Below are 25,620 nucleotides of genomic sequence, written 5' to 3' on the forward strand. Positions count from 1 at the left end.
TAAACTGCTTCAAAGTGAAAATGCACACATAACAATATCATATAAAATATCATCACTTGCATAACTCATGGACACAGATAATAGTGCAGTGACGGCCTGGGGTGGGATAGGAACCAGGTGGAGGAAGGTAAAGGGAGGAAAATAGGGGACATCTGTAATACCCTCAACAACGAAGATAAATAAATAAAAATAGTTAATGAAACTACATAAATAGATATGGAGGAGGAACGGGGAAAATACACAAAAATAACTAGTAGTAGACTCTGGTGATTTTTTTCACTTGATTTTCTAAATTGCTGTAATAAATAATATTTCTTTAAAAATAATTTTTCCCTAGAGTTTCCCCAGGTGCAGAGTCGATCCAGGAGGAATATCTTTTAGCCTAGCAAAAATAAAACACACAAAAAAAACCCTCCATGTGGAAGTGCTGCCATATCAACAAGGACATAAAACCTCAACAGAGGCTTTCTAGTTTTGAATTTTCTCTCTCCAGGCTCAGTAGTACCTAACTGAATAGACTTCATCATTAACAGATGTATGGTATTTGCATACCTTCACAACAGGGTGTCCACCAGTAGATGCTTTTACTGCTCCTCGGCTACCTTCAGTTTCATAATGGGCTCGATGATGAGTTTTAGGTTGCACTTCTATTTTCAGTTCACATTGTCCAAAATGAGTAGGTAAAGGCCAGTCTAGTGGAGGTAATGAAGATGTGCTATAAACAAAACACAGAAAGACGCATTTCACCATGCTATTATTGCCAAGCAGTGATTCAAATCACCTGTCAGCACCAACACTTCTTCCTGTGGTCTTGGAAACAAAGTATTCCCAAGTAAAGCTTCACTTAATAAGTTACACCATCCTATATGGTGGGTGTTTAAGAAATAATGAATTTAATGATCACTTCTTAACCTGAAGAATAAAATTGATTTTATCATCTTTAGTTTCCTGTATTTTTTAAAAAAGGACAAAGTCTAACACTTGTAAAACTATAACTGTTTCTCAACTGTGTGTGCATAAGTACAAAAACAATAAAAATAATAATTTGATTTCTTAAAGAAAGATGCACATCTCTGTATATGTATCAATATCTCTCCAAGGATTCAGAGGCCCCTGTGTCTCAGGATATATGTCCCCCTCCCTGGTGTCAGGCTATAAAAGTCAGTCTACTATTCATGTGGCTCCCCTCATTTCCTTCCTATTGCTCTTTACCCTGTCTCTCTGAAATATTGATTATAATTAGCAATGTACTGCAGTTTGAGGTAAATTTTTTATTTTAGTACATACCTGGCTTTAAAAATACAAGGCCTATCACTGCAGCATCTCAAATGATCAGTAAGATAATTTCAACAGCTCAAAGGGCTACAGGTTCATTTAGATATACTAACATTGAAAATACAGAATCGGAAAAGAAACAACTTATATAGCTACAGGTCAAATGTTAATGAACCCAAAGCCAGTATGATTTGTATTAAAGTAATATCTTCTCGCCCGGCTGGCGTGACCTATAAACCAGGAGGTCATGGTTCGATTCCCAGTCAGGGCACATGTCTGGGCTGCAGGCTCGATCCCCAGTTTGGGGTTGCAGGAGGCAGCCGATCAATGACTCTCTCTCTTCATTGATGTTTCTATCTCTCTCTCCTTCTCCCATGCTCTCTTAAATACACTGAGTGGCCAGATTATTATGATCTCTGAATGCATAATAATCTGGCCACTCAGTGTGTGTGTGTGTGTGTGTGTGTGTGTGTGTGTGTGTGTGCGCGCGCGCGCGCGCGCACGTGTGTTAGAAGCCCAGTGCACAAATTCGTGCATGGGGGGGGGTGGTCCGGCCGGCCTGACCAGGGAGAGGGGACATGGGCGGTTGGCTGGCCTGCCTGCTGGCCAAACTCCTGGTCGAGGGGACAATTTGCATATTAGCCTTTTATTATATAGGATATATACTGAGTGGCCAGATTATTATGCGTTCAGAGATCATATAATCTGGCCACTCAGTGTATATATTTTTTAAAAGTAATATCTTCTCAATGATTGGTATGGGACTTTTAAGGTCTCTTCTACCTTCTAAAATGCTATTATTCCTACTGTAAATTTCTAAATTATTTCATTGATTCTTGACTGTCCTCAGTCTAGCTTTACGGGGTACTATGTAACTCAACAGTATTAATTTTTATTATTCTCAGCTAGTTTCTGCAGTTGTTCTACAGACTTAAACAAACGCCTAATAAGATTAAGATTATTTTCAGAAGCAGAGTGATAATCTCAAAGGTATCTTCAGAACTATAATTTTACATTATATTTTTCTAAAGATCTGGATACATAAACAAACATTCATACCAATGAAAAAGCTTTTTGAACAAAGTAAACAAACCCAACTCTATGTGGTGATTTAATACATGGTAAAGTTGTTTTTTCTAATCAATTATATACTAGAAAGATTCTATAAGTGGTATTGTTATGACTGATTAGCCATTTGGAAAATAAAGTCATTACACTATTCTTTAGTCCTTAGCTGGACTCAAGAGTCTATATATATATACACATATAAAATTTACAAATACAATACATAGTACAAACACTATAAATATTTATAATATAAATATATATTATGTTACATGCATATATTATACATATAAAAACTATTAGAAACATGTGAAAATTCGATTTTTATCTATCATTAAATTATTTTAGAGTGGAGTAAGGCTTTCAAATATAACACAAAACTCAAAATCCATAAATCTGAATACATAAAATTTTAAAATTCCTCTACACAGTGAAAAAAAATCACAAATTTATGAAGTTAAAAGACAAAAATTAGGGTAAAAAAAAAAACCACTTGCCACAAATATGAAAAGGCAAATTTCATTTGTATATTGAACTCTTAAAAATATAAAAAGCTGCCGAAACCGGTTTGGCTCAGTGGATAGAGCGTCGGCCTGCGGACTGAAAGGTCCTGGGTTCGATTCTGGTCAAGGGCATGTACCTTGGTTGCGGGCACATCCCCAGTGGGAGGTGTGCAGGAGGCAGCTGATCGATGTTTCTCTCTCATCGATGTTTCTAGCTCTCTATCCCTCTCCCTTCCTCTCTGTGAAATATCAATAAAATATATTTAAAAAATATATATATAAAAAGCTTATTCCCAATTAATTTTACTAGTAACTTAATTCATACTATAATCTATCTTTTACAAAAACCTTTTTTAGATAAGAAAATTCCTTCTAGCCCTGGCCTGGTAGCTCAGTTGGTTAGAGCGTTGTCCCAATATGGCCAAGGTTGCAGATTCGATCCCTGTTCAGGGCACATACAAGAAACAACCAATAAATGCATAAATAAGTGAAACAACAAACAATGTCTCTCTCTCTCTTTCTCTCTGTTTCTGTCTCTCCCTCTCTCCCCCCTTCTTCTCTCTCTCTAAAAATCAATAAATTAAAAAAAAAATTCCTCCTAGGGATTCTTAAATGTAATTTGTTATTTACAGTTCATTATCTACACACTTTAAATTATAACTTTAGCCTATCTAAAGATACTTTCAAGACTCAGAAGAAAATAAATGCAGACTTTAAGTTATTTGTCTGGAAGAAACAAAAAACATAAAAGAGAAGAAAAAATGGTCAAACCATTCCATATAGATAATGTAGTTTACATGCCACCAATAATCCTTAAGTATGAATGACAGGCAACCATTTCATCAACTCACCGAAATATAGGGGTGTGGCCAGGCTTGGGTTTGCTCCAGGTAAAGGGTGAAGGAACTGAAAGAAAGTGGTCACCAGATGAATCTTTTTTTAAAGGATACTGAGATCCAAGTCCATCATCTATTGAAGTCTCCCGGGATGGTGATAAATTCCCTTGGTCATCTGAACAGAGCTCTAAGTTTCCTGGTAGTACAGTAGCTTGATCTTCAGAAGTCTTCCTTGTTTTTAGAGGGATATCAGTCTCTACATAGTACTGAAATGGTGGAAGAAGTGCTGGACCAAGGCCTGATCCACCCTGGACAGAAGCATTGAGCCAGGTATCTTCTGTTACACTTCCCCTGGGGGAGTGACCAGGAGAAGGAACAGGTGAGTGATGGGGTGAAAGGGACCCAGCATAACAAACCTCAGCACTAGAGTGTCGCCGTTTCCCACAGGGGGAAGTAGGCCTTGATGAGGGTCCTGAGGCTGGCCTGGGGCTCAGCCAATTCTCATCAGTGATACTAGATCTAGGAGAGTGGCAAGGAGATTGCCTGGGTGACAGAGAGTGTCCAAGTCCATATTGTTGATGCCAGGATTCTTCTCCAGGGCAGCCCCCTGGAGAGCCACCAGGAGAAGTCAGAGGGGATCCAAGAGTAAATCGGGCAGCAGCTTCATTCAATTCTGAATCCACATCATCATAAATATGTGAAAGAGATTCACAAGAAGATGCATCTGAGAACCAGCTTCTAGAAGAGATGCTGCTGGCAGGACTAGGACTAAGGGAAGACTCCCGGTAAGATGGCTCAAGAGGAAGATAGAGATGATCTCTAGAAGGTCTTTCCAAATATTCCTTTTCTGGGTCATTTATGTGTAGGTCATCTTCATGAGCATCTACTTCTTGATGACAGTTAGGAGAGATGGATGTGATTTGAATACTTGGGCACTCAAAGGGTTTGGGACCACCTAATGGGCTGTATTTAGATTCTGGAATCTCACAAGTTCCTTCATAGTTTTTGTGACCTTGGAGCTGAAACGATGATGACAAAACAGAAGGGTGAGACGGTAATCCATGATGTGGTAAGCAAAGTGGTGAGTTTAAAGTAGATGGAGGTGGATCTACATTAAAGATGTAAATGGATGCACAATCATCTGGTTCAAGATCTATGAAGGGGAAGCAAAAAAAAAATCAACAAAACAAGAAATTAGAAAATTTAGATGTATAAATTACTAGATGAGAAAGTAAATAATAATAATCTTGAGAGAGAAAAGGGGGACATAGGAGTACATTAGCTCCATTAAGAGTGGTGTGTGGACCTAGCTGATGTAGCTCAGTTGGTTGAATGTCATCTCATGGACCAAAAGGTCACTGGTTGGACTCCTGGTCAGGGCATATGCCTGGGTTTTGGCCTCAATCCCCTGTAGGGGTGTGCAGGAGGCAGCCAATAGATGTTTCACTTTCACGTAGATGTTTCTCTTTCTCCCTTCCTTTCTCTCTAAAAATCAAGAGTGGTATGTTTAACCAAATGTACTGGTTATTTCCATAGATATGTATATAATGTTTTTCTATTTCCACACTTCCTAAAATGAGAATCTGAAAACAATAAATGCTTTACCAAAAAAAATCATATTTGTAATTCTAAAAAATATTCATAGAATTATAGAATGATATAATCATACAAATTCAGCCTCATCTGGAGTCTGTAGGCTAAAACAGAGTAAAGAATAAAACTGAGTCTTTGAAAGGTTTTTAGTTGTAAAGTATACACATTAAGTTTATTCATGAAAAGAATTATGGACGCAACTCAGGAGATCAAGACTCTAGTCTACCTATGACATTAACAGTGAGCTCTTAATCAAATCACTTAATCTCTCCAAGGCCTTAGTTTCCTTGCAGTAAAATTCATAACTTTTCTTTGTGTTAAGGAAATTTTATGATTAACAGTGACAGCTTTTTCTTCCACAGTCACACCATCAAGATTCATACCTTTGGTCACAGCAGACCAGGTTATGAAAGTCCTGTGATGCCACTGGGTCATTTATCTCAACTAGAAAATAATTCACTGGAGCTTTAATTTACGATTGATTGTTAAAGCAATCCTAATAAGGACAGAACTTTTTAAATGCACCCCTTGCTGGAGTATTTAACACTAAACAGCTCCTGGTAAATTAGCTACTGAGAGTGTTTTGCAGCAATAAGGATATTTTGCAATGTCACTTTTAGGAAAAAGTAATTATTATCCATTTTCACAGAGGCAGAAGTACTAAGCCCTAGTATAAAGTACTGGTTGAATACCTTCACTTTTTCCAAAGAGATCATCATTGGGAAACCAAAGATAAAACTGTTCATAGATACAACAGAGTGACACATCACCTCTTCTCAAAAGTACTCAAGATCACATTGTTTTATTACATTAGTACCCCCATCTTTAGACTTCTGGTGTTGCTATGATTAGCCAGCATCCTACTATTTAACTATTTCCGTAAGTCCTAGATTTCTGAGGCTGTTTTTTCTATTAAACTGACATGAGATAAGTAGAGTATCATTGGAAACACACAGGACTGTTTTTAAGACAAGCAACCTAATACAATGACTAACAGTAAGAACTCAATACATGACAATTACCCTGTCTTTCCCTTTTTAAAATTTAAGATGGGTATGCTATATTTTATTTTTTAACTCTAAAATATTAAATTGAATTTTTAAAAGTATACTACTCACAATACTTACTGAATCAAGAGAAAGAGAAAGTCAGAGCTCCAAAGTAGTAAACCCCTATTTGACTGGGATAAAAAGCTAGAGGAAAGAGTTATTAAAAAATAAACAACAGCCCTAACCCGTTTGGCTCAGTGGATAGAGCATCAGTCCATGGACTGAAGGGTCCCAGGTTCGATTCCGGCCAAGGGCACATGCCTGGGTTGTGGGCTCGATCCCCAGTAGGGGGCGTGCAGAAGGCAGCCGATCAATGAATGATTCTTTCTCATCATTGATGTTTCTATATCTCTCCCTCTCCCTTCTCTCTGAAATCAATAAAAAAATATATTTTTAAAAAATAAACAACCACAAAGAAGAGGTTTGGAAAAAATGGGGAGTGACTACTAATGGACATTGGGTATCTTTCGGGAGTAATGAAAATGTTCTAACATTGATTGTGATAATGGTTGCACTAATCTGTGAATATACTAAAAACTGCTGAATTGTACATGTTATTTTTTTTAATATATTTTATTGATTTTTTACAGAGAGGAAGGGTGAGGGATAGTTAGAAACATTGATGCGAGAGAAACAACGATCAGCTGCCTCCTGCACACCCCCTACTGGGATGTGCCCCACAAGCAATGTACATGCCCTTGACCGGAATCGAACCTGGGACCCTTCAGTCCACAGGTCGACGCTCTATCCACTGAGCCAAACTGGTTAGGGCTGAATTGTACATTTCAATGGGTGAACTGTATGGTATATTAATTATATTTTAATAAAGCTGCTATAAAATAGAGAACATAATATTATGTAAATTTTATCCCAATTAAAATGTTTTTAAAAATAAAAATTTACTTATCTGACTGTAAGAAAATCATTAAAGAAAATTGTAAACACAGGCTATCACCTAACAGTTAACATTTTCATACATGTCTTGATCTACATAGGTATATATTTTATATAGTTGTGATAGTAACATTGCTTTAAGTTTTTTCTAACCTTTTATTGAAGTACAAGATATATACATAAAAGTGCACACAAGTATTCAGCTTGATAAATTTTCACTAACAGACACACCCTGTAACAGCCCCCTTAAAAAAAAAAAAAAAAAAAAAAAGGAATATGAACATCCCAGAAGCTCCTTTTTGGCTCTCTTCTAAGTCATCACCTCGCCACCAAAAATAACACTATATATTAACTTCTAACAGTCTAGATTTGTTTTGCCTTTAAAACATACAACTTTGTCTTTCAATGTTTTTCTTACTTTCTTGTTGAATTTAATGAGCTAACTGACATTGGTTAATGAAATGATATAGGTTTCAGGTATACAATTCTATAATACATCATCTGTATATTGTATTGTGTGTTCACCACTGTCTTTTGATATTTTTTATATTTTATTGAGCTTTATAAAAAGTTTCTAAACAATTTTCAAGGCCATGTAAAATGTCAAGAGTCAAGTATCACATAAGGAAGCAACCCAAGTGCCCATCAAAAGACAAGTCGGTGTGGTTCAGTTGCTTGGGCATCATCCCATGCACCAAAAGGCTGCTGGTTCAATTCCCAATCAAGGACACAAGACTGGGTTGCAGGCTTGATCCTAGGTAGGGCGTGTGCAGGAGTCAGCAGATCATTACACTCTCACATTGATGTTTCTCTCATTCTCTTCCTCTCCCTTCCTTTCTCTCTAAAAAAAAATCAACAAACTATTCTTTAAAAAAAAAAAAGTTGTAGCACATATATACAATGGAATATTACTCAGCTATAAAAAAGAATGAAGTCTTACCATTTGCAACAAAATGGATGGACCTAGGCAGTATTATGCTAAGCGAAACAAGAGAAAGACAAATACCATATGATTTCACTTATATGTGGAATATAAAGGACAAAATAAGCAAACAAAATTGAAACAGACTCACAGACAGAGAAGAGACTGATAGTTACCAGAGGGGAGGGGAGTTGGGAAACTGGGTGAAAAAGGGGAAGGTGTTATCGATGGGGTGCTCTCCATGTCCCCACCTGTTGCTGGTGGAAGTGGAGCTCTTGGGGTGTCATGGGAATAAGAATTTCTTGAGGCCACCATGGGAGGATGAGGCATTGTGGAAAGCTTTATTTCTGTGGAATTAAACCCCCGAGTTTCTAAGATCCCATCTCCCTCTGTCCTGCCATGGAAAAGGTCCCATTTTGTCTTCAACAGGGCTAAGATCAAAGCCAGTGCCCAGAGTTTCCGCTCCATATTTGCACAGTTCAATACAGCATCTCACTAGGTTAGCTTGTGTCCATTGTCTGTGGGGTCCCCATGGCCATGGGCCATACAGCTTCGAGGGCCAATGAGTGAGTATAGAGGTGTATGCCAAGTGCAGATCACAGAGCCAGCAAGAAACAGGAGCACTAGTAGGGGGAGAGGGGGAGAGGGGGAGAGGGAGAAAAAACAGGAGCACTAGCAGGGAGAGAGGGGATCAGTCTTACATCAGTTTCTCCAACCAAGATGTTATTTTTAAATTTAGTAGTAAAATAGCTCTATATGAACTGTGGTGTTTCTAGGCGTCAAAGAACCAGAAAACCCAATTCAAAGTAGCTGAAAAGGGGGGATGGGAGTGGTTACTTATTATCCAATATAACAAGAGGTCCAAAGGTAGGACAGCTCCAGAATTGGATATTTCATCAGTTGAACAAAATCACCAAGAAATCAGTTTCTTTCTACATTCACATTATTCCACTTTTTGGGGTGCTAACTTTGTGCTATTCACTTCAACCATATATGTGTATTTGTCCTAAACAAGAAGCAATGTGATCATTTACTTAATAGTTATTTTTTTTAGCAGCCCCTAATAGTTGTTATGTTCTTGACACTGAAAACAGGAATGTGTACAAGAGTACACAAAACAAAGTCCCCAACCTCACAGAACTTACATCCTAGTAACATATGTCAGGTGGTGACATCTGATTTAAGGAAAAATAAAATAGGGTAACGTGAATAAAGTAAGAGGATGAGAGAAAGTTGTTTTAGATATGGAAGTCTGGAAAGGCTCTTTCTCCAGTATTTGAGGAGCTATCAAAAGGATATTTGGGCCGAAACCGGTTTGGCTCAGTGGATAGAGCGTCGGCCTGCGGACTGAAGGGTCCCGGGTTCGATTCCGGTCAAGGGCATGTACCTTGGTTGCGGGCACATCCCCAGTGGGAGGTGTGCAGGAGGCAGCTGATCGATGTCTCTCTCTCATCGATGTTTCTAGCTCTCTATCCCTCTCCCTTCCTCTCTGTAAAATATCAATAAAATATATTAAAAAAAAAAAAAAGGATATTTGGAACTGAGCTATACAAAATGTAGGGGAAGAACACTACAAGTAGAGGAAATAGTGTGTGCAAAGGCCTAAAGATGGAGGCTAGAGTAGTTTTGGAGTATGTGAGAAAAAGCAAGAAAGTCAGTGGGGCCCAACCGGTGTGGCTCAGTAGTTGAGCATTGACCCATGAACAAAGAGGTCACTGGTTCAATTATCCGTGAGGCATATGCCTGGGTTGCAGGTTCGATCCCCAGTAGGGGGCATACAGGAGGCAGTCAATCGATGTTTCTCTCTCATTGATGTTTCTATTTCTCTATCCTTCTCCCTTCCTCTCTCTAAAAATCAATAAAAAATATATTTAAAAAACAAAAAAGCATGTAGGAATAAAATTGAGGGGTTAGAATGATAAGAGATGGGGATGGCCCTGACAGGTTTAGCTCAGTGGATAGAGCGTTGGCCTGCATAATGAAGGGTCCCGGGATCAATTTCGGTCAGGGCATGTACCTTGGTTGCGGGCACATCCCGGCGGGCGGGGGGGGGGGGGGGGCGGTGTACAGGAGGCAGCTGATTGATGGTGTACAGGAGGCAGCTGATTGATGTTTCTCTCTCATTGATGTTTCTAACTCTCTATCCCTCTCCCTTCCTCTCTATAAGAAATCAATAAAGTATATTAAAAAAAAAAGAGAGAGATGGGGATGTGGGGGGGGGCACTAGCTAGTCAAGTAAGGCCTCATAAACCAGTAGAATGAATGGTTTATATTAGAACCCACTGTAGGGTTCTAAACAAAGGAATGTCATGATCTGATATACATTTAAAAGACTATTGCAATAATCCACATACAAAATAATAGAGCATAGGACCTGGGTGGTGATGGTTTGTAAAAACAGAAAAGCAGTAAGAAATGAAGTGTTTTTTATTATTATTAAGGTAGAGCTGACAACTTGCCAATGAATTGGATGTGAGCAAGGGAGAAGTCAGATTTGGGGCCTGAACTATTATAAGAAAACTAGAGGCCCAATACATGAAATTCGTGCAAGGGGCTTGGCCCTCGCAGCTCTGGCTTCGTCAGGAAGGTCATCCAGAAGGTCATTCGGCTGTCCGGTCTAATTAGCATATTACACTTTTATTATTATAGATGAGAGAGCCCTGGCCTGTGCTTCTCAATGGTTAGAGCGTCAGCCCGCAGTTTCAATCCCCAGCCCCAGTTGGGGTGCATGTGGGAGGCAACCAATCGATATGTCTCTCTCACATCAATGTTTCTCTATAACTCTCCCTCTCCCTTCCACTCTCTCTAAATAATGGAGAAAATGTCCTCTGGTGAGTATAACAAAAACAAACAAACAAACAAACAAAAAACTGTTAAGCTGGTCAATTTTATGTTATGTATATTTTATCACAATTTTTAAAAAATGGTGTCACCTTAGTTCAAAGGAGGACAACACCCAACTCTGAATTCTTAGCAGTCACTGAATTCTTTGCCACCACACACTTGCAGTTAAAACATAAAAATCAAGTTTCATTTAAGAATGTTACTTGATAAAGTAGCAAAAATTATTAATTTATTAAACTTCAACCCTTTGAGTAAAAAAAGAAGGGTGAAAGGAAGTCATTCTTGAAAGACTATAGTTTCATTAAAACATAATTATCGTACCAATGTCATTTCAGTGTTTGATGCCGAAATCCATACCCTTCCACCAAGTAAACTTTAGATGAAGCAAACATATTCTGAATCAGAATGATGTCCTAAAGCATTGTAAATATCGAAATACAAAATGTGGGGGAATGCTGCTTCATCTTTTCCCTAAGTAGCTATTATAATCTCACTATGATAAACATTCCTAGGCCCAGATTCCCAACTCTAGACTTCTCAAATTCATGGTACTTTAGAAATTTGACCATCTCAAGATTTATTTGTTCTGTGTTCCTTTAGCACCGGGGGGCCTCATGCAAGCATGCAAGTAATCTGGACAACAGAAGTTGTCTATGTATGATTTTACACAATAAAGCAGGGGTTGGCAAAATACAGCTCACAGGCCAAACCTCAGTTATTACCTGTTATTCTTACATCCTCATATAATTAAGGATGGTTTCAAATAGTTGAAAAAAGATTAAAATAATACTGTTCCATGACACAAAATGATGTGAAATTCAAATTCTGGGTCCACAAATAAATTTTTATTGGAACATCACCATGTTCATTTGTTTATGTATGGTCTACAGTTACTTTCACACAAGTATAGAGTTGAGTAACTGTGGGAGATACTGCTTCCCACTACTACCTGGAACACAAATTGTAATGACACAGTTCTAACTTCACAGCACATTAAAAGGGCCAATAGCACATTAAAAGGGCCAAATAGAATTTATCCCAGGAATGAAAGGGTGGTTCAATACATAAAAATTACCACATTACTAGAAAGAAGGGGAAAAACACATGATCATATGAATTGACACACAAAAAAATATTTGACAGAACTCAACACTCTTTCGTGATTTAAATAAAACAAAAAAACCTCAGTATACTAGGAATAGAAAGGAATGTCCTTAAAATTATCAACGGCATTTATGAAAAACCCACAGCTAACATCATACTTAATGGTGAAAAACTGAAAGCTTTCCCCTAAGATAAAGAACAAGAAGATGGCACCTTTCAATATTGTACTAGAAAGTCCTAGCCAGAACAATTAGGCAATAAGAACAAATAAAACACATCCAAATTATTAAGGAAGAAAGAAGTAAAACTATTTCTATTTGCAGATACATGATTCTATATATAGAAAGTCTCATACAATCCATAAAACACAACCAAAGCTGATAAATGAATTCAGGAAAGTTGCAGGGTAGAAGATAAAACACATAAAATTCAACTGTGCTTTTACACATCAACAATGAACAATCAAAAAAGGAAATTAAGAAAACAATTCTATTTGCAATAGCCTCAACAGAATACAATACTTACGAATAAATTTAACCAAGGAAGTAAAAAGCTTGTATACTAAAAACTACAAAATATTGCTGAAAAAAATTAAAGACCTAAATAAATAATAAGATTTCTCTTGTTCATGGATTGTAAGTCTTAATATTGTCAACACTGCAATATTCCACAAAGCAGAGTCAATGCAATTCCTATTAAAATTTCTATGGGTTTTTCTGCAGAAATGGAAAGACCAATCCACAAATTTATATGGAACTGAAAGGGGCCCAAAACAGCTAAAATAATATTGAAAACAACAACAACAAAGAAAGACAACTCACACTTCACAATTCAAAACTTACTACAAAGCTACAGTAATCAAAACAGTGTGGTGTTGGCATATAATGATTGATATATAGACTAATGGAACAGAACTGAGAGTCCAGAAATAAACCCAAAACATCTATGGCCAACTATTTTTTACAAGAGTGCTAAGACAATTCAATGGGGGAAAGAATAGTCCCTTCAACAAACAATGCTGGGACAACTGGATAACCACATACAAAAGAATGAAGTTGAACCTGTCCATCTCATATCTTATATAAAAATTATCCCAAAATAGACCAATGAGCTATATATGAGGTAAAAATCATGAAACTCTTAGAAGAAAATACTAGTATAGGTATGTACCTTCATGACCTCAGACTTGGCTATGGGATTCTTAGATTTGATACTAGAAGCATGAGCAACAAAATAAAACTAGATAAAATGGATTTCATAAAAATTAAAAACGTTTGTGCATCAAATGGTACTATCAAGAAAGTGAAGACAGACAACAGTGTGGTGATTGTGGGGAATGGAATGGATGGAGGAGGGTATCTATCTATCTATCTATCTATAATAAAGAGCTAATATGCTAATTAGACTGAAGCAGAACAACCTTCTGGACCAAGCTGGGGCTGGGAGGGCCAGCTGAGGCTGCAAAAGCCGGCTGAGGCTGCAAGGGGCTGCAAGGGGCAGCTGAGGCTGCGAGGGGCTGTGAGGGGCGGCTGAGGTAGCCGGGGCTGTGAGGGCCGAGCCCTTTGCACGAATTTCGTGCATTGGGCCTCTAGTCCTATATAACAAAAGGCTAATATGCAAATCAACCGAACGGTGAAACGACCGGTCACTATGATGCACACTGACCACCAGGGGGCAGACACTCAATGCAGGAGCCGCCCCCTGGTGGTCAGTGCACCAGAAGCCAGGCTCATGGCTGGCGAGCACAGCAGCAGTGGTGGGAGCCTCTCCTGCCTCCATGACAGCGCTAAGAATGTCCAACTGCCAGCTTAGGCCCGCTCCCCAGAGGAGTCATCAGTCAGACATCCCCCAAGGGCTCCCGGACTGTGAGAGGGCGCAGGCCAGGCTGAGGGACACCCCCCGCTCGAGTGCACTAATTTTGTGCACTTGGCCTCTAGTATGTATATAAAAGGCTAATATGCTAAGTGTCCAACTCTCCAACCTGTCACTATGACACACACTGACCACCAGGGGGCAGGCACTCAACACAGAAGCTGCCGTGATGCGCACTGCCCATTTACAGAGAAACAGCACCATGGACCTGGTGCCCACAAAGCAACACTAGGCTTCCCCCAAGTGGGACATAGGCCCCACCACCACCCCGGCGCAACAGCCCACCAAATCGCAGCCGACGCTGCCAAGACCCTATACCACAAATTGCGGTCCACAGCCCAGCCCAGCCCAGAAACGGTCACTGTGGGCACCGGGTAATGACGTCATGTAGCAATGCCCAGAGCTTTCTCTCCCTAGCGACGACTAGCCTCCTTGGAGTTTCTTCAGCCCAGGAACACAACTTGCTTTATAGCCAGGTGGAAACATTTTACACTTTAACCAAATGTCTGCGAAGCGTTTTCCCGTGCCTCATCTCATTTGATCCTCACAGAAGTCCTGAAGTATGTAGAAAGGAGACTCGATGGGATCCTATTTTCTTTTCATTAGCCAGAAAATGGAGATTTAGAAAGCTTAGAAACTTGACCCAACTGAACAGAAGTAGGAAATGGTAGACCTTGAAAATGACTTTAGGTTTTCTCACTCTGCAAAATATAGTCAAACACTGCTGCAGTTAAATATTTTACCCTTTGTTCTCTCTGCGTGATCTACAATGATAATCTGCTTCATGTTGATATTTACTGCTGTGTTGCTGACAATTATCTGAAAGAGAAGTTGGGGTGCTTCACTGTGCTGGAAAAAGTTTAGCTACATCAGAAAGCAGGTCTCATTAAGCAAGTTTATTCTATATCTATAAAAGGCTAAGTTGACTCACACATGTGCGATACATAGAAAGCTCTTGCTGGCACCAATTGCACACATGTGTTTCGATCTGTCATTGTCACTCGTGAATTTGGTTGACATTTCTATTATAGAGGAAGGGCGAACAGAGATATTAAAATATTTCTTCTAATTAATTTCCTTTCAATGTGCACAAATCCCTGCACTTGGCCACTAGTAGGTGGTATAAATGATGATGGAGGAGACCTGACTTGGGGTGATAAACACACAATACTATGTACAGATGATGTGTTGTAGAATTGTGCACCTGAAACCTGTATATTTTTGTTAACCAGTGTCACCCCAATAAATTCAATGTAAAAAAAGGAAAGTGAAGACAACCCAGAAAATGGCAGAAAATATTCGCAAATCACATATCTAATATATAATTATCAGAATATATAAAGAACTCTTACAGTTCAACAACAAAAAGATAATCCAATTTAAAAAATGGGAAAAGGACTTAAACAGACATTTCTCTAAAGAAGATATATGAATTGTGAACAGCACATGAAGTGATGTTCAAAGACACTGGTTGGTCATTAAGGAAATGCAAATCAAACCACAAAGAGATACCATTTTACACTCACTAGGATGACTTTAATTTAAAACATACACACACACACACAGAAAATAAGAGTTGGTGAGGATGTGGAGAAATAGCAACCCTTATACATTAGTGGTGACAAAGTAAAATGGTGCAGCGAAACAGTTTGACAGTGCCTCAAAATATTAAACATATAATTAGCATAGGACCCAGCAATTCCACCTCTACCATACATATACTCCCAAGAGAATGCAGACATGTCATCACAGAAAACTACTAAAATGTTTATAGCAACATTATCCATAATAGCCAAAAGGTAGAAACAACCCAAATGTCCATCAATAGATGGATGGGGAAGCAAATTATGGTGCATATATACAATATGGACAGATGCTGCAACCTAGTGAACCTGGAAAACACCATGCTAAGGGAAAGAAGCCAGACAAAAAGGTCACATATTGTATGATGCCTTTTGCCTTTTATATGATGTATCTAAATAGTCAAAATCATAGAGACAGAAAGCAGATTAGAAGTCAGAACAGGAGGTGGAGTGGGAGGGATTAGTGATAGTTGGTAACTTAATGGTGATGGGTGGGGTCTTTTTGGTGTGTTTTTTTAATATTTTTTTTATTGATTTTAGAAAGGAAGGGAGAGAGAGAGAGTGAGAAACATTAATCATGAGTGATAATCACTGATTGGCTGCCTCCTCCTCCACACACCCAACTGGGGATTGAGCCCATAACCGGCATGTGCCCTGACCCAGAATCGAACTAGTGACCTTTTGGTTCCTAGGTCAACCCTCAACCACTGACCAACACTGACTGGGTTTAAATGTATACTTTTAAGTGGTTAATTGTATGTTATGTAATTTTCACCTCAATAAATAACAAAAACAAATTGAAAGACCTTTCAACAGTGAACTGAAGACACACACTTGCCATTCCCAACTGAAACTCCACTAAATGATAGTAAAACACTTTTTTTAAGAGTGTAAACTCACAAAAACAAAAAGGACAGGTGGTGAAACCATGGCAACAACAATTTTAGAAGCTGGAATGCAGTACTCATGGTAACTGATTTAGCACCTGAAAAAGCTAAAACTTAAGCCAGCAGTGAAAAGAAAACTGATTTCCAACAAAAACCACTCAACGTTCAGGAAATGTGCTACCATCAAGTACTTCTGAAAGTGGAGGTGAAGACAAACCTGAAAACAAGATTGGCACAAAGCTTGTTCAAGGGCTGCAGTTAGCAAGTGCCGCTTATGATTAAAGAACTGTCATTAATATTTTGGTGCCCCATTTTAAAAAATAAGCAGATAGCCCTAACCAGTTTGGCTCAGTGGATAGAGCGTTGGCCTGCGGGCTGAAGGGTCCCAGGTTCGATTCCGGTCAAGGGCATGTACCTTGGTTGCGGGCACATCCCCAGAAGGAGGTGTGCAGGAGGCAGCTGATCTATGTTTCTTTCTCATCGATTTTCTAACTCTCTATCCCTCTCCCTTCCTCTCTGTAAAAAATCAATAAAATATATTTTTTTTAAAATAAATAAAATATATATTTTTTAAAAAGCAGATAGCCATACATCATCAAATATCTGAGAAAAGTTTCAATATTAAAGACAAGTGAAAAGTGGAGGAAAAAGTCTATGCAGTAAGAAGGAAACCTAAACCTATCCTCAATAACCTGAGAAAAAAGGATACTGTAACCTTGAAACGACAACATGTGCTTATTAAAAAAGATAAAATAGGCATGTTTTCCCTTCTGGCGCGCCTTCCCCCACCCCACCCCGTCCCCATCTTCTTCCTCCATAGGTGTGCATCTCCTAAACTCCAAGGGCAACCCCCACAAGACTTGCAACCTGGAAAGCAGAGCAGTGACAACTTGTCCCCTGAACCTGTCCAAGGCCCCCATTTAGCCAAAGCAGCCCCACCTAGGCTCTCTCTCCTGCTGCTTCTTCTGTCCTAAGCCCTTCTTTGTTTCACGGTCCCCAGCTTTAATAAATGTACTCTCAAAAAAAAAAAAAAAAAAGCCCTGGCTGTGTGGTGGCTCAATTGGTTGAAGTGTCATCTCATACACCAAAAGATTTCAGGTTCCATTCCTGGTCAAGGCACATAGGAGGAAAAAGGAGGTGAAACCATGGCAACCACAAAAGTAAAAGAATTTACCAAAGGGTTAAGCAGAGACAAATAGGAAATGGAAGAGAATATTAAAATTTGTCTAGGAGTCCCACAGTTGAAACTTCTAGTTCCAGAAGAAAACAGAAAATGAAGAGAAAGAAATAAAGCATCACTGAGGACCAGCACAATGGTCCATCATCATGAAATTTCACAACATAAAGGACAAAGAAAAGAATCTAAGAGATTGGGAGGAGGGGAACAGTTACACATGAAGAACACTATTAGAATATTATCAGACTTCTCAAGAGCAAAACTGGAAGCTAGAAAAAAATGGAGAGCAATACTTTCAAAATTTTGAGAGAAATTTTTATCTAGAATTCTACATCAGCAATAATTAAGTGTGAGGGGATAATAAAGACATTCTAAAATATGTAAGGTATCAAAAATTTACCTCCCATAGCCTTCAGCTACTGGAGGAAGTACTCCACCAAAATGAGTGTAAAATAATCAAGCAAAAGAGGACATGTGTCTAAGAAACAGGTGATCCAACACAACAGAAAGGCGAAGGAACTCCTCAAAATGATAGAGAGGGGGTGCCGAAACCGGTTTGGCTCAGTGGATAGAGCGTCGGCCTGCGGACTGAAGGGTCCCGGGTTCGATTCCGGTCAAGGGCATGTACCTTGGTTGCGGGCACATCCCCAGTGGGGGCTGTGCAGGAGGCAGCTGATCGATGTCTCTCCCTCTCATCGATGTTTCTAACTCTCTATCCCTCTCCCTTCCTCTCTGTAAAAAATCAAAATATATTAAAAAAAAAAATGATAGAGAGGGGAGATCTCAGAATGGCGATGTACACAGCCCAGTTCAGATTACAAAAGTTTAGAAGGCTCTGAGGGAAAAGTCTCCAAGAAAATAAAATTGACATACTAACTTAAGTGTTGAGATGAGATTCAGGCACTTTAGGAATTAATTAGTGTAAGTACACAGAAAAATAACAACAATCACTAACTCTGGAAAAAAAATAACAAATTGTACAAGGAAGCAAAATAATAATACTATAATATATGATTGAGCTATGAATAGCACAATATGTAGTCATAATAATGAAAACAATATTCATTTAACCACAATAAAGATATAACTATAATCAGGGATGAGAAATGTGCCCATGTGTAATTGGGAATGACAATGTACTAAACTTCACTTTCTACAATGGAAAATCAAAAGAAAATGGTTAAAACGAAAAAACATTGAGTAGCAGTAAGAGCATTTTATCTAGAATCTGAAGGCAAATACCAAAAGAAACTGATAAAAGAAATGAAAGCAATTGCCACGAGGCAGGGGAAAAAGGAAAGTGAGGTAGAGGCAGAGTCAAGGAACTTTTCCACAATAAGCTTTACTGAACACTTTGATTTTTTAAGCAAAGCATGTATAATAACTTCGATAATACTTGTAATAACTTAAAAAAGAAATAGAACTTTGCAAGAAAAATGAGATTTAACAAGCCATCAATTGGCTAAATTCAAGACAATTCACCAAACTTGGAAAGGAAAATTATTAGCACATTAGAAAGGAAATTAGAACCAAAATGATTAGTGATTTTAAAAGAAGTAAAATTAATGTTGAAAATGACATATTAACACAGCTAGAGTCAGGGGGAAAATTCAACAAGAAGCAAAAGAAAGTGAACTAATTTATCCCCAAGTTTATTAAGCAAAGGAAATCCACTTTATTCAAGAACATATTAAGCACAGTGTGGCCCTGGCTGGCATGGCTCAGTTGGTTGAGCGTTGTCCCATACATGGAAGGGACAGTTCCCAGTCAGGGCACATGTCCCAGTCGCTGGTTCAGTTCCCAGTCAGGGCACATGCCCAGGTTGTAGGTTAGGTCCCTAATAGGGGTGCATGCAGAAGGCAACCCACTGATGTTTCTCTCTTTCTTTGCCTCTCTCTCCCCTTTCTCCCTTCCTCTCTCTCTCAAATCAATAAAAATATATTTAAAAAAAAACAACAAAAACAAGAAGCCCAGTGTGCTAGAATAAATGTGGAATTTCACACAGGTACTCAATTCTACTATATCCTACCAAAGCAGAAAGCAAATACTTCCTGAAAAGAGTTTTAAAAAATAAATGATTCCACTATTTTTGGGTTCTATCATTGCTGAAAAATAATAATAATAACGAACAGTTGATCAAAGGAATTCTCACAACAAAAAGAAAAAAATGAGAGAATCATCTGACAGCCATTTACAGTACATTTTACACTACAATGCTTGATTGTAGGAACAAAGTCAACATTAATAAAAAAAAGTATAGAAATAGTGCTGCAATCACAGCTTAACATCCACAAGTAGGAAAAAATAAATACAGTCAATTTACAACTCAGAGAACACAGAATAAGTATTAGTATGCTTTTGTTTAAAAATACACACACACACACACACACACACACACACACACACACACACATATATGCTAGACAATGGCTGCTACTATGGAAGACAAAACTTAGAATGACCATGAGAAGCTGGGGGGGGAGGAATAATCTCTTAAAAGCAGAGAGAGAAAAAAGTGGTCTAATTATGATTCCAACACAAATACAGAATAAAACAACGCTAAACAAAAATTAGATTGTGCATCATAGTATTTAGGAGCTAGTATGGAATAATGTAACAAGTGGAGGACAGGGAATCAAAGGAGAAAAACAGAACAGAGAACACTGACTTTGGAGTCAAATACATCACTTAGTTTCAAGTTAGTCTGTCTGAGTTTCAATTACCTTATTTGTAAATTGAGGATAATATCTACACTGCAGGGTTGTTGTGAGGATTCTAGATAATCCGTATCAACACCTATCATCATATCCAGAACAGACCTCATATAAATGTTAGATTTATTATATATCCTATCTAATAAAAGAGTAATATGCAAATTGACCATACCTCCGCTACAGCCATAAGCCACACCCACAAGCCAATCAGGAGCGAATATGCAAATAAGCCCAACCAAGATGGCTGTGGCCACAGAGAGCAGGAGGGAAGCTTGGGTTTCCCCGGTAATGGAGGCAGCCAAGCTTTCCACACACTCTGGCGGGCCCAGGCCTCCACTCCAGGCTACAAAGTTTCAATTATAGAAGATAAATAAAGCCCAACAGAAATGGCGGCAGCCACGGAGCTGGAGAGAACAGGAGGCTAGGGTTGCCCCCGACGATGGAGGAAGCCAAGCTTTCCGCACAGCCTGGCCTGCCTTGGCCTCCGCTTAAGGCTACAAAGTTTCAATTATAGAAGATAAATAAATCCCAACAGAAATGGCTGCCGCCACGGAGGGAGCAGAAGGCTTGGCTCCGCTCCAGGCTACAAAGTTTCAATTGTAGAAGATAAATAAATCCCAGATACCAGGGCCTCTGCTTGGGTCGCGGGGGACGTGGCTGGCCTGCAAACCACCACAGGCCTCTCGCCCAGGCCGCCCCACGTCCCAAGGGAACCCCCACCCTGATCTAGGACACCCTTCAGGGCAAACCAGCTGGCCCCCACCCGTGCACCAGGCCTCTATCCTATCTAATAAAAGAGTAATATGCAGATTGACCATCACTCCAACACACAAGATGGCTGCCCCCATGTGGTCAAAGATCCTGTCCCCATGTGGACACAAGATGGCCAGCAGGGGAGGGCAGTTGGAAGGGACCAGGCCTGCAAGGGAGGGCAGTTGTGGGCGATCAGGCCAGCAGGGGAGGGCAGTTGGAAAAGACCAGACCTGCAAGGGAGGGCAGTTGGGGGCAATCAAGCCTGCAGGGGAGGGCAGTTAGGGGTGACCAGGCCGGCAGAGGAGGGAAGTTGGGGGTGACCGGGCCTGCAATGAAGGGCAGTTGGGGGGGACCCAGGCCTGCAGGGGAGAGCAGTTAGGGGGTACCAAGCCTGCAGGGGAGGGCAGTTAGGGGTGACCAGGCCTGCAGGGAAGGGCAGTTAGGGGTGACCAGGCCTGCAGGGAAGGGCAGTGACCAGGTTGGCAGAGGAGGGAAGTTGGGGGTGACCGGGCCTGCAAGGAAGGGCAGTTGGGGGGGACCCAGGCCTGCAGGGGAGAGCAGTTGGGGGGTACCAAGCTTGCAGGGGAGGGCAGTTAGGGGTGACCAGGCCTGCAGGGGAGGGCAGTTAGGGGCAAACAGGCTGGCAGGGGAGCAGTTAGGCATCAATCAGGCTGGCAGGGGAGTGGTTAGGGGGTGATCAGGATGGCAGGCAGAAGCAGTTAGGGGCAATCAGGAAGGTAGGCAGGCGAGCAGTTGGGAGCCAGCAGTCCTGGATTGTGAGAGGGATGTCCGACTGCCTGTTTAGGCCCGATCCCACCGGGGTCGGACATCCCTCAAGGGGTCCCAGATTGGAGAGGGTGCAGGCTGGGCTTAGGGACACCCCCCGCCCCCGTGCACGAATTTCGTGCACTGGGCCTCTAGTAACATTAATAAAACAGAAACCTGGGTCTCAACAACATGCATATTACTATTGACTATAATTTTTTAAGTCAATAGGGTTCTATTACTTAAAAAACAGCATATTATCTATAATAATAAATGTATAATATGCTAATTAGACCGATGTCCTTCTGGATGTCCTGGAAGAAGCCCGGGTTGCGAGGGAAGCCTGGGTCCCGGGTGCTGGAGGGAAGCTGGTGCCAGCAGCTGGGGGGAGGAAGGCCTACTCTTGCATGAATTTCGTGCATCGGGCCTCTAGTCAGATAATAAAACATAATATAAAAAATTTTAAAGTAGTCCTGTAATAAATCACATCAGTAAGTCCTTTACCAAGTGATATGAACACTACTCTTTACAATTTCAATGAGTATACATACAAGATCCATATTTTCTAGAAAGCAATTCATGTAATATAGTCCTTCCATTCTTCCCAAATACAACAATCTTTTATTTATTGATTTGTGAGAGAGAGGGGGTAGAGAAAGATGGAGACAGAGACAGAGACAGACATTGACTTGTTGTTCCACTTATTTATGCATTCACTGGTTGGTTCTTCTATATGCCCAGACCCAGACTGGGAATCAAACCCTGGCATATCAGGAGGATGTTCTAACCAACTAAGCTAGGGTCAGCGCTCTTTTAGATAGAATTTCTTCTCTTAATCCCTTACTACTCTGCACTTTTCCCCTAGGCTTCAGGCTACTGACAAGGATGACACCTCCCACCTGACTTCTGTCTGCTCTCAATCTCTTAACAGGAGGTTCCCTCCATCCCCATCTCTCTAACATAAGGCTGGTTCCCTTGAGGATGCTGCTTCTCTGGCAGTTATTGTAAGTGACCCAACATTTAGCAAGGGATCTTTGATCCTACTTGACAAAGATAGCAAAGAGCCACTAATTCCTATGCCACCCTCAAAAATATATGTATCTCTACAAATATCTAATTTATCCTTTTCCTTTCTTTCTTTCTCATGAAAAAAAAAATGACCTATCTTCCATTTAAAACTAAACTCTCCATCTAAATTCCATTCCCTAGTTCCATCAGTTATCTTCTCCTCCACAGCTTCAACATTCCCCAATCTGTCACTTCCTTTAAAAAGCTGCCCTGAGATCTGAATTCCTCTTTAGGGTCTTCTCTCTCCTTCCTCTAAAAAACACTTGTTCTCAATGGGGACAATTTTGCTCCTCGGGGATCATTTGAAAATGTTTGGAAGTGTTATTGGTTGTTACCTCTACAAGGGTAGTTGCTGGAATATAGCAAGTAGGTAGCTGGGATACTGCTAAACATCCTACAATATACAACTAAGACCCCCCAAAACAAAGAATTATCAGTGTGAATTGTCAATACTACCAAAGTTAAGAGACCTTGATCTAAAAACTAAATTTTTAGAAAGAGTAGTGTATTGTCACTATCTCCACTTTCTCAAGTTTTTTTTAATCACTTTCAAAGTTATCTAGCTTCAGGTGTCATCCAGCCTTTAATACAGACATGTATCAATATCCCTGAAGAAGTAGACAATAACCACTCCTTCTTAAACTACTCTACTTGAAAGGCAATAATAAAGATGAAAGCAGGAAATAAATAAAAACCTGTGACTCTTTACAGAAGATTTATTATTAACTGCCAAATATTAGGAACTAAGAGATATCTTTCAACAGGTGACTGGATAAGCTTCAGTACATCCATACAGTGGAATACTTTATAGTGATAAAAAGAAACTAGCTAGTGATACATATAATGCCATGGATGAATGTCTCATCTTAAATGCATTATGCAAATTGAAAAAAAAACTAGACACAAAGGGAAGAGGAGGGGTAACTACAAAGGTGGTCCATGGGAGATTTTTAAGATGATGGAACTGTTCTGTATGGTATTGGGGTAAGGAATACATAACTCTATACATTTGTCAAAATCCACACAACTATACATCATAAAGAATGAACTTTAACATATGCAAATTTTAAAAAATCAACCAGAAGTTTGGGGGATTCCAAAATGGAATGCACACAATGTAAAAATAATGTACTATATTACAAGCATATAACATATCTTCAAAAAAGTATGCAGAATATATAAAAAACTCTTACAACTCATCAGAAAGACAAACAACCCAATTTTAAAATGGTACTATTTTTAGAACTTGAATACACATTTCTCCAAAGACAATATACAAATAGCTAGTAGACACATGAAAAGATACCCAACATCATTAGTCATTAGGGAAAAGCAAATCAAAACCATAGTGAGAGACCAAAAATGAAAAATAACTATTATTAGCGAGGGTGTGGAGAAATTGGAACCTTCATACATTGCTAATGGAAATGTAAAATGGTGTTGCTAGTGTGGAAAAGTTTGGCAGCTCCTCAAAGAATTAAACATGGAATTAACATATAATCCAACAATTCTACTCTTAGGTATATACCCAAGAGAAATGAAAACATCTCCAAACACAGAAACTTGTACATGAATGTTTATAGCAACACTTACAATAGTAAGATCTGTATACTGAAAACTACAAAACATTGCTAAGAAATTAAATAGTGATATGTAGCCCTAACCGGTTTGGCTCAGTGGATAGAGCGTCTGCCTGCGGACTAGGGGGTCCCAGGTTCGATTCTGGTCAGGGCATGTACCTTGGCTGCGCGCACATCCCCAGTGGGGGGTGTGCAGGAGGCAGCTGATCGATATTTCTTTCTCATCGATGTTTCTGACTATCTATCCCTCTCCCTTCCTCTCTGTGGAAGATCAATAAAATATATTTTTTTAAAAATAGTGATATGTAATAAAATAATAATAAATATATAATAAAATAATAAAGGAAATGGAGAGAGACATTTTATTCATGAATTGGAAGACTCAATACTGATAGCAGTTCTCCCAAAACTGTTCTATAGATTCAATACAATCCTAATCAAAATTCTGATAGGTAATTTTGTAGAAATTAGCAAGCTGATTCTAAAACTTCTATATAAAGTCAAAGGTTTTAGAATAGCCAAAACAATTTAATAAAGAATATAATTGAAAAAGGGACACTATTTGATTTCAAGAGTTACTATAAATGTACAGTAATCATGATATTGCAATATCAGTAAAGGACACAGAGCTCAAAATAGAACAGAGTTCAAAAGTAAACTCACCCATGTATAGTCAACTAATTTTTGACAAAGGTGCAAAGACAATGCCGTGGAGAAAGGACAGCCTTTTCAAAGGAGATAGCCTTTTCAATATATGGAGCTAGAAGAACTGGATATCCATGTTAAAAACAATGAACTTGGGGCCTAGCCAGGTAGCTCAGTTGGTTGGAGCATCCTTCCATATACCAAAAACATTGCAGGTTCAGGGCATGTACAGGAGGCAACTGATCAATGTTTCTCTCACATCGATGTCTCACTCTCTCCCTTCCTCTCTCTCTGAAAATCATTAGAAACATATCCTCAGATGAGGATTAAAAAACACACACAAACAATGAACTTGGGTCCATACCTTACATCATACACACAAAAAAAAATAACTCAAAATAGATCATAGACCTAAATGTAAAAGTGAAAACTCTAAAACCTCCAAAAGAAAACCTAAAAGAAAATATTTGCAAACTTAGTTTAAGCAAAGA

At 39.3% G+C, this 25,620-nt stretch overlaps 1 protein-coding gene across 2 annotated transcripts in view; it reads right to left on the bottom strand.

Annotated features, from left to right (window-relative positions):
* The window catches only part of NFATC3 (nuclear factor of activated T cells 3), a 116,266-nt gene that overhangs the window by 63,653 nt on the left and 26,993 nt on the right, over positions 1–25,620 (bottom strand). For both annotated transcript variants that reach the window (XM_080645668.1, XM_080645669.1), the window contains exons 2-3: positions 3,695–4,832; positions 553–715 (exon numbers count right to left, since the gene is read on the bottom strand). In XM_080645668.1, coding sequence (XP_080501794.1) covers positions 553–715; positions 3,695–4,832 — 1,301 coding nt within the window. The remainder of the gene's footprint in view (positions 1–552; positions 716–3,694; positions 4,833–25,620) is intronic.

This window comes from Plecotus auritus, assembly GCF_963455305.1.
Source record: "Plecotus auritus genome assembly, chromosome: 10".
Classification (NCBI taxonomy): domain Eukaryota; kingdom Metazoa; phylum Chordata; class Mammalia; order Chiroptera; family Vespertilionidae; genus Plecotus; species Plecotus auritus.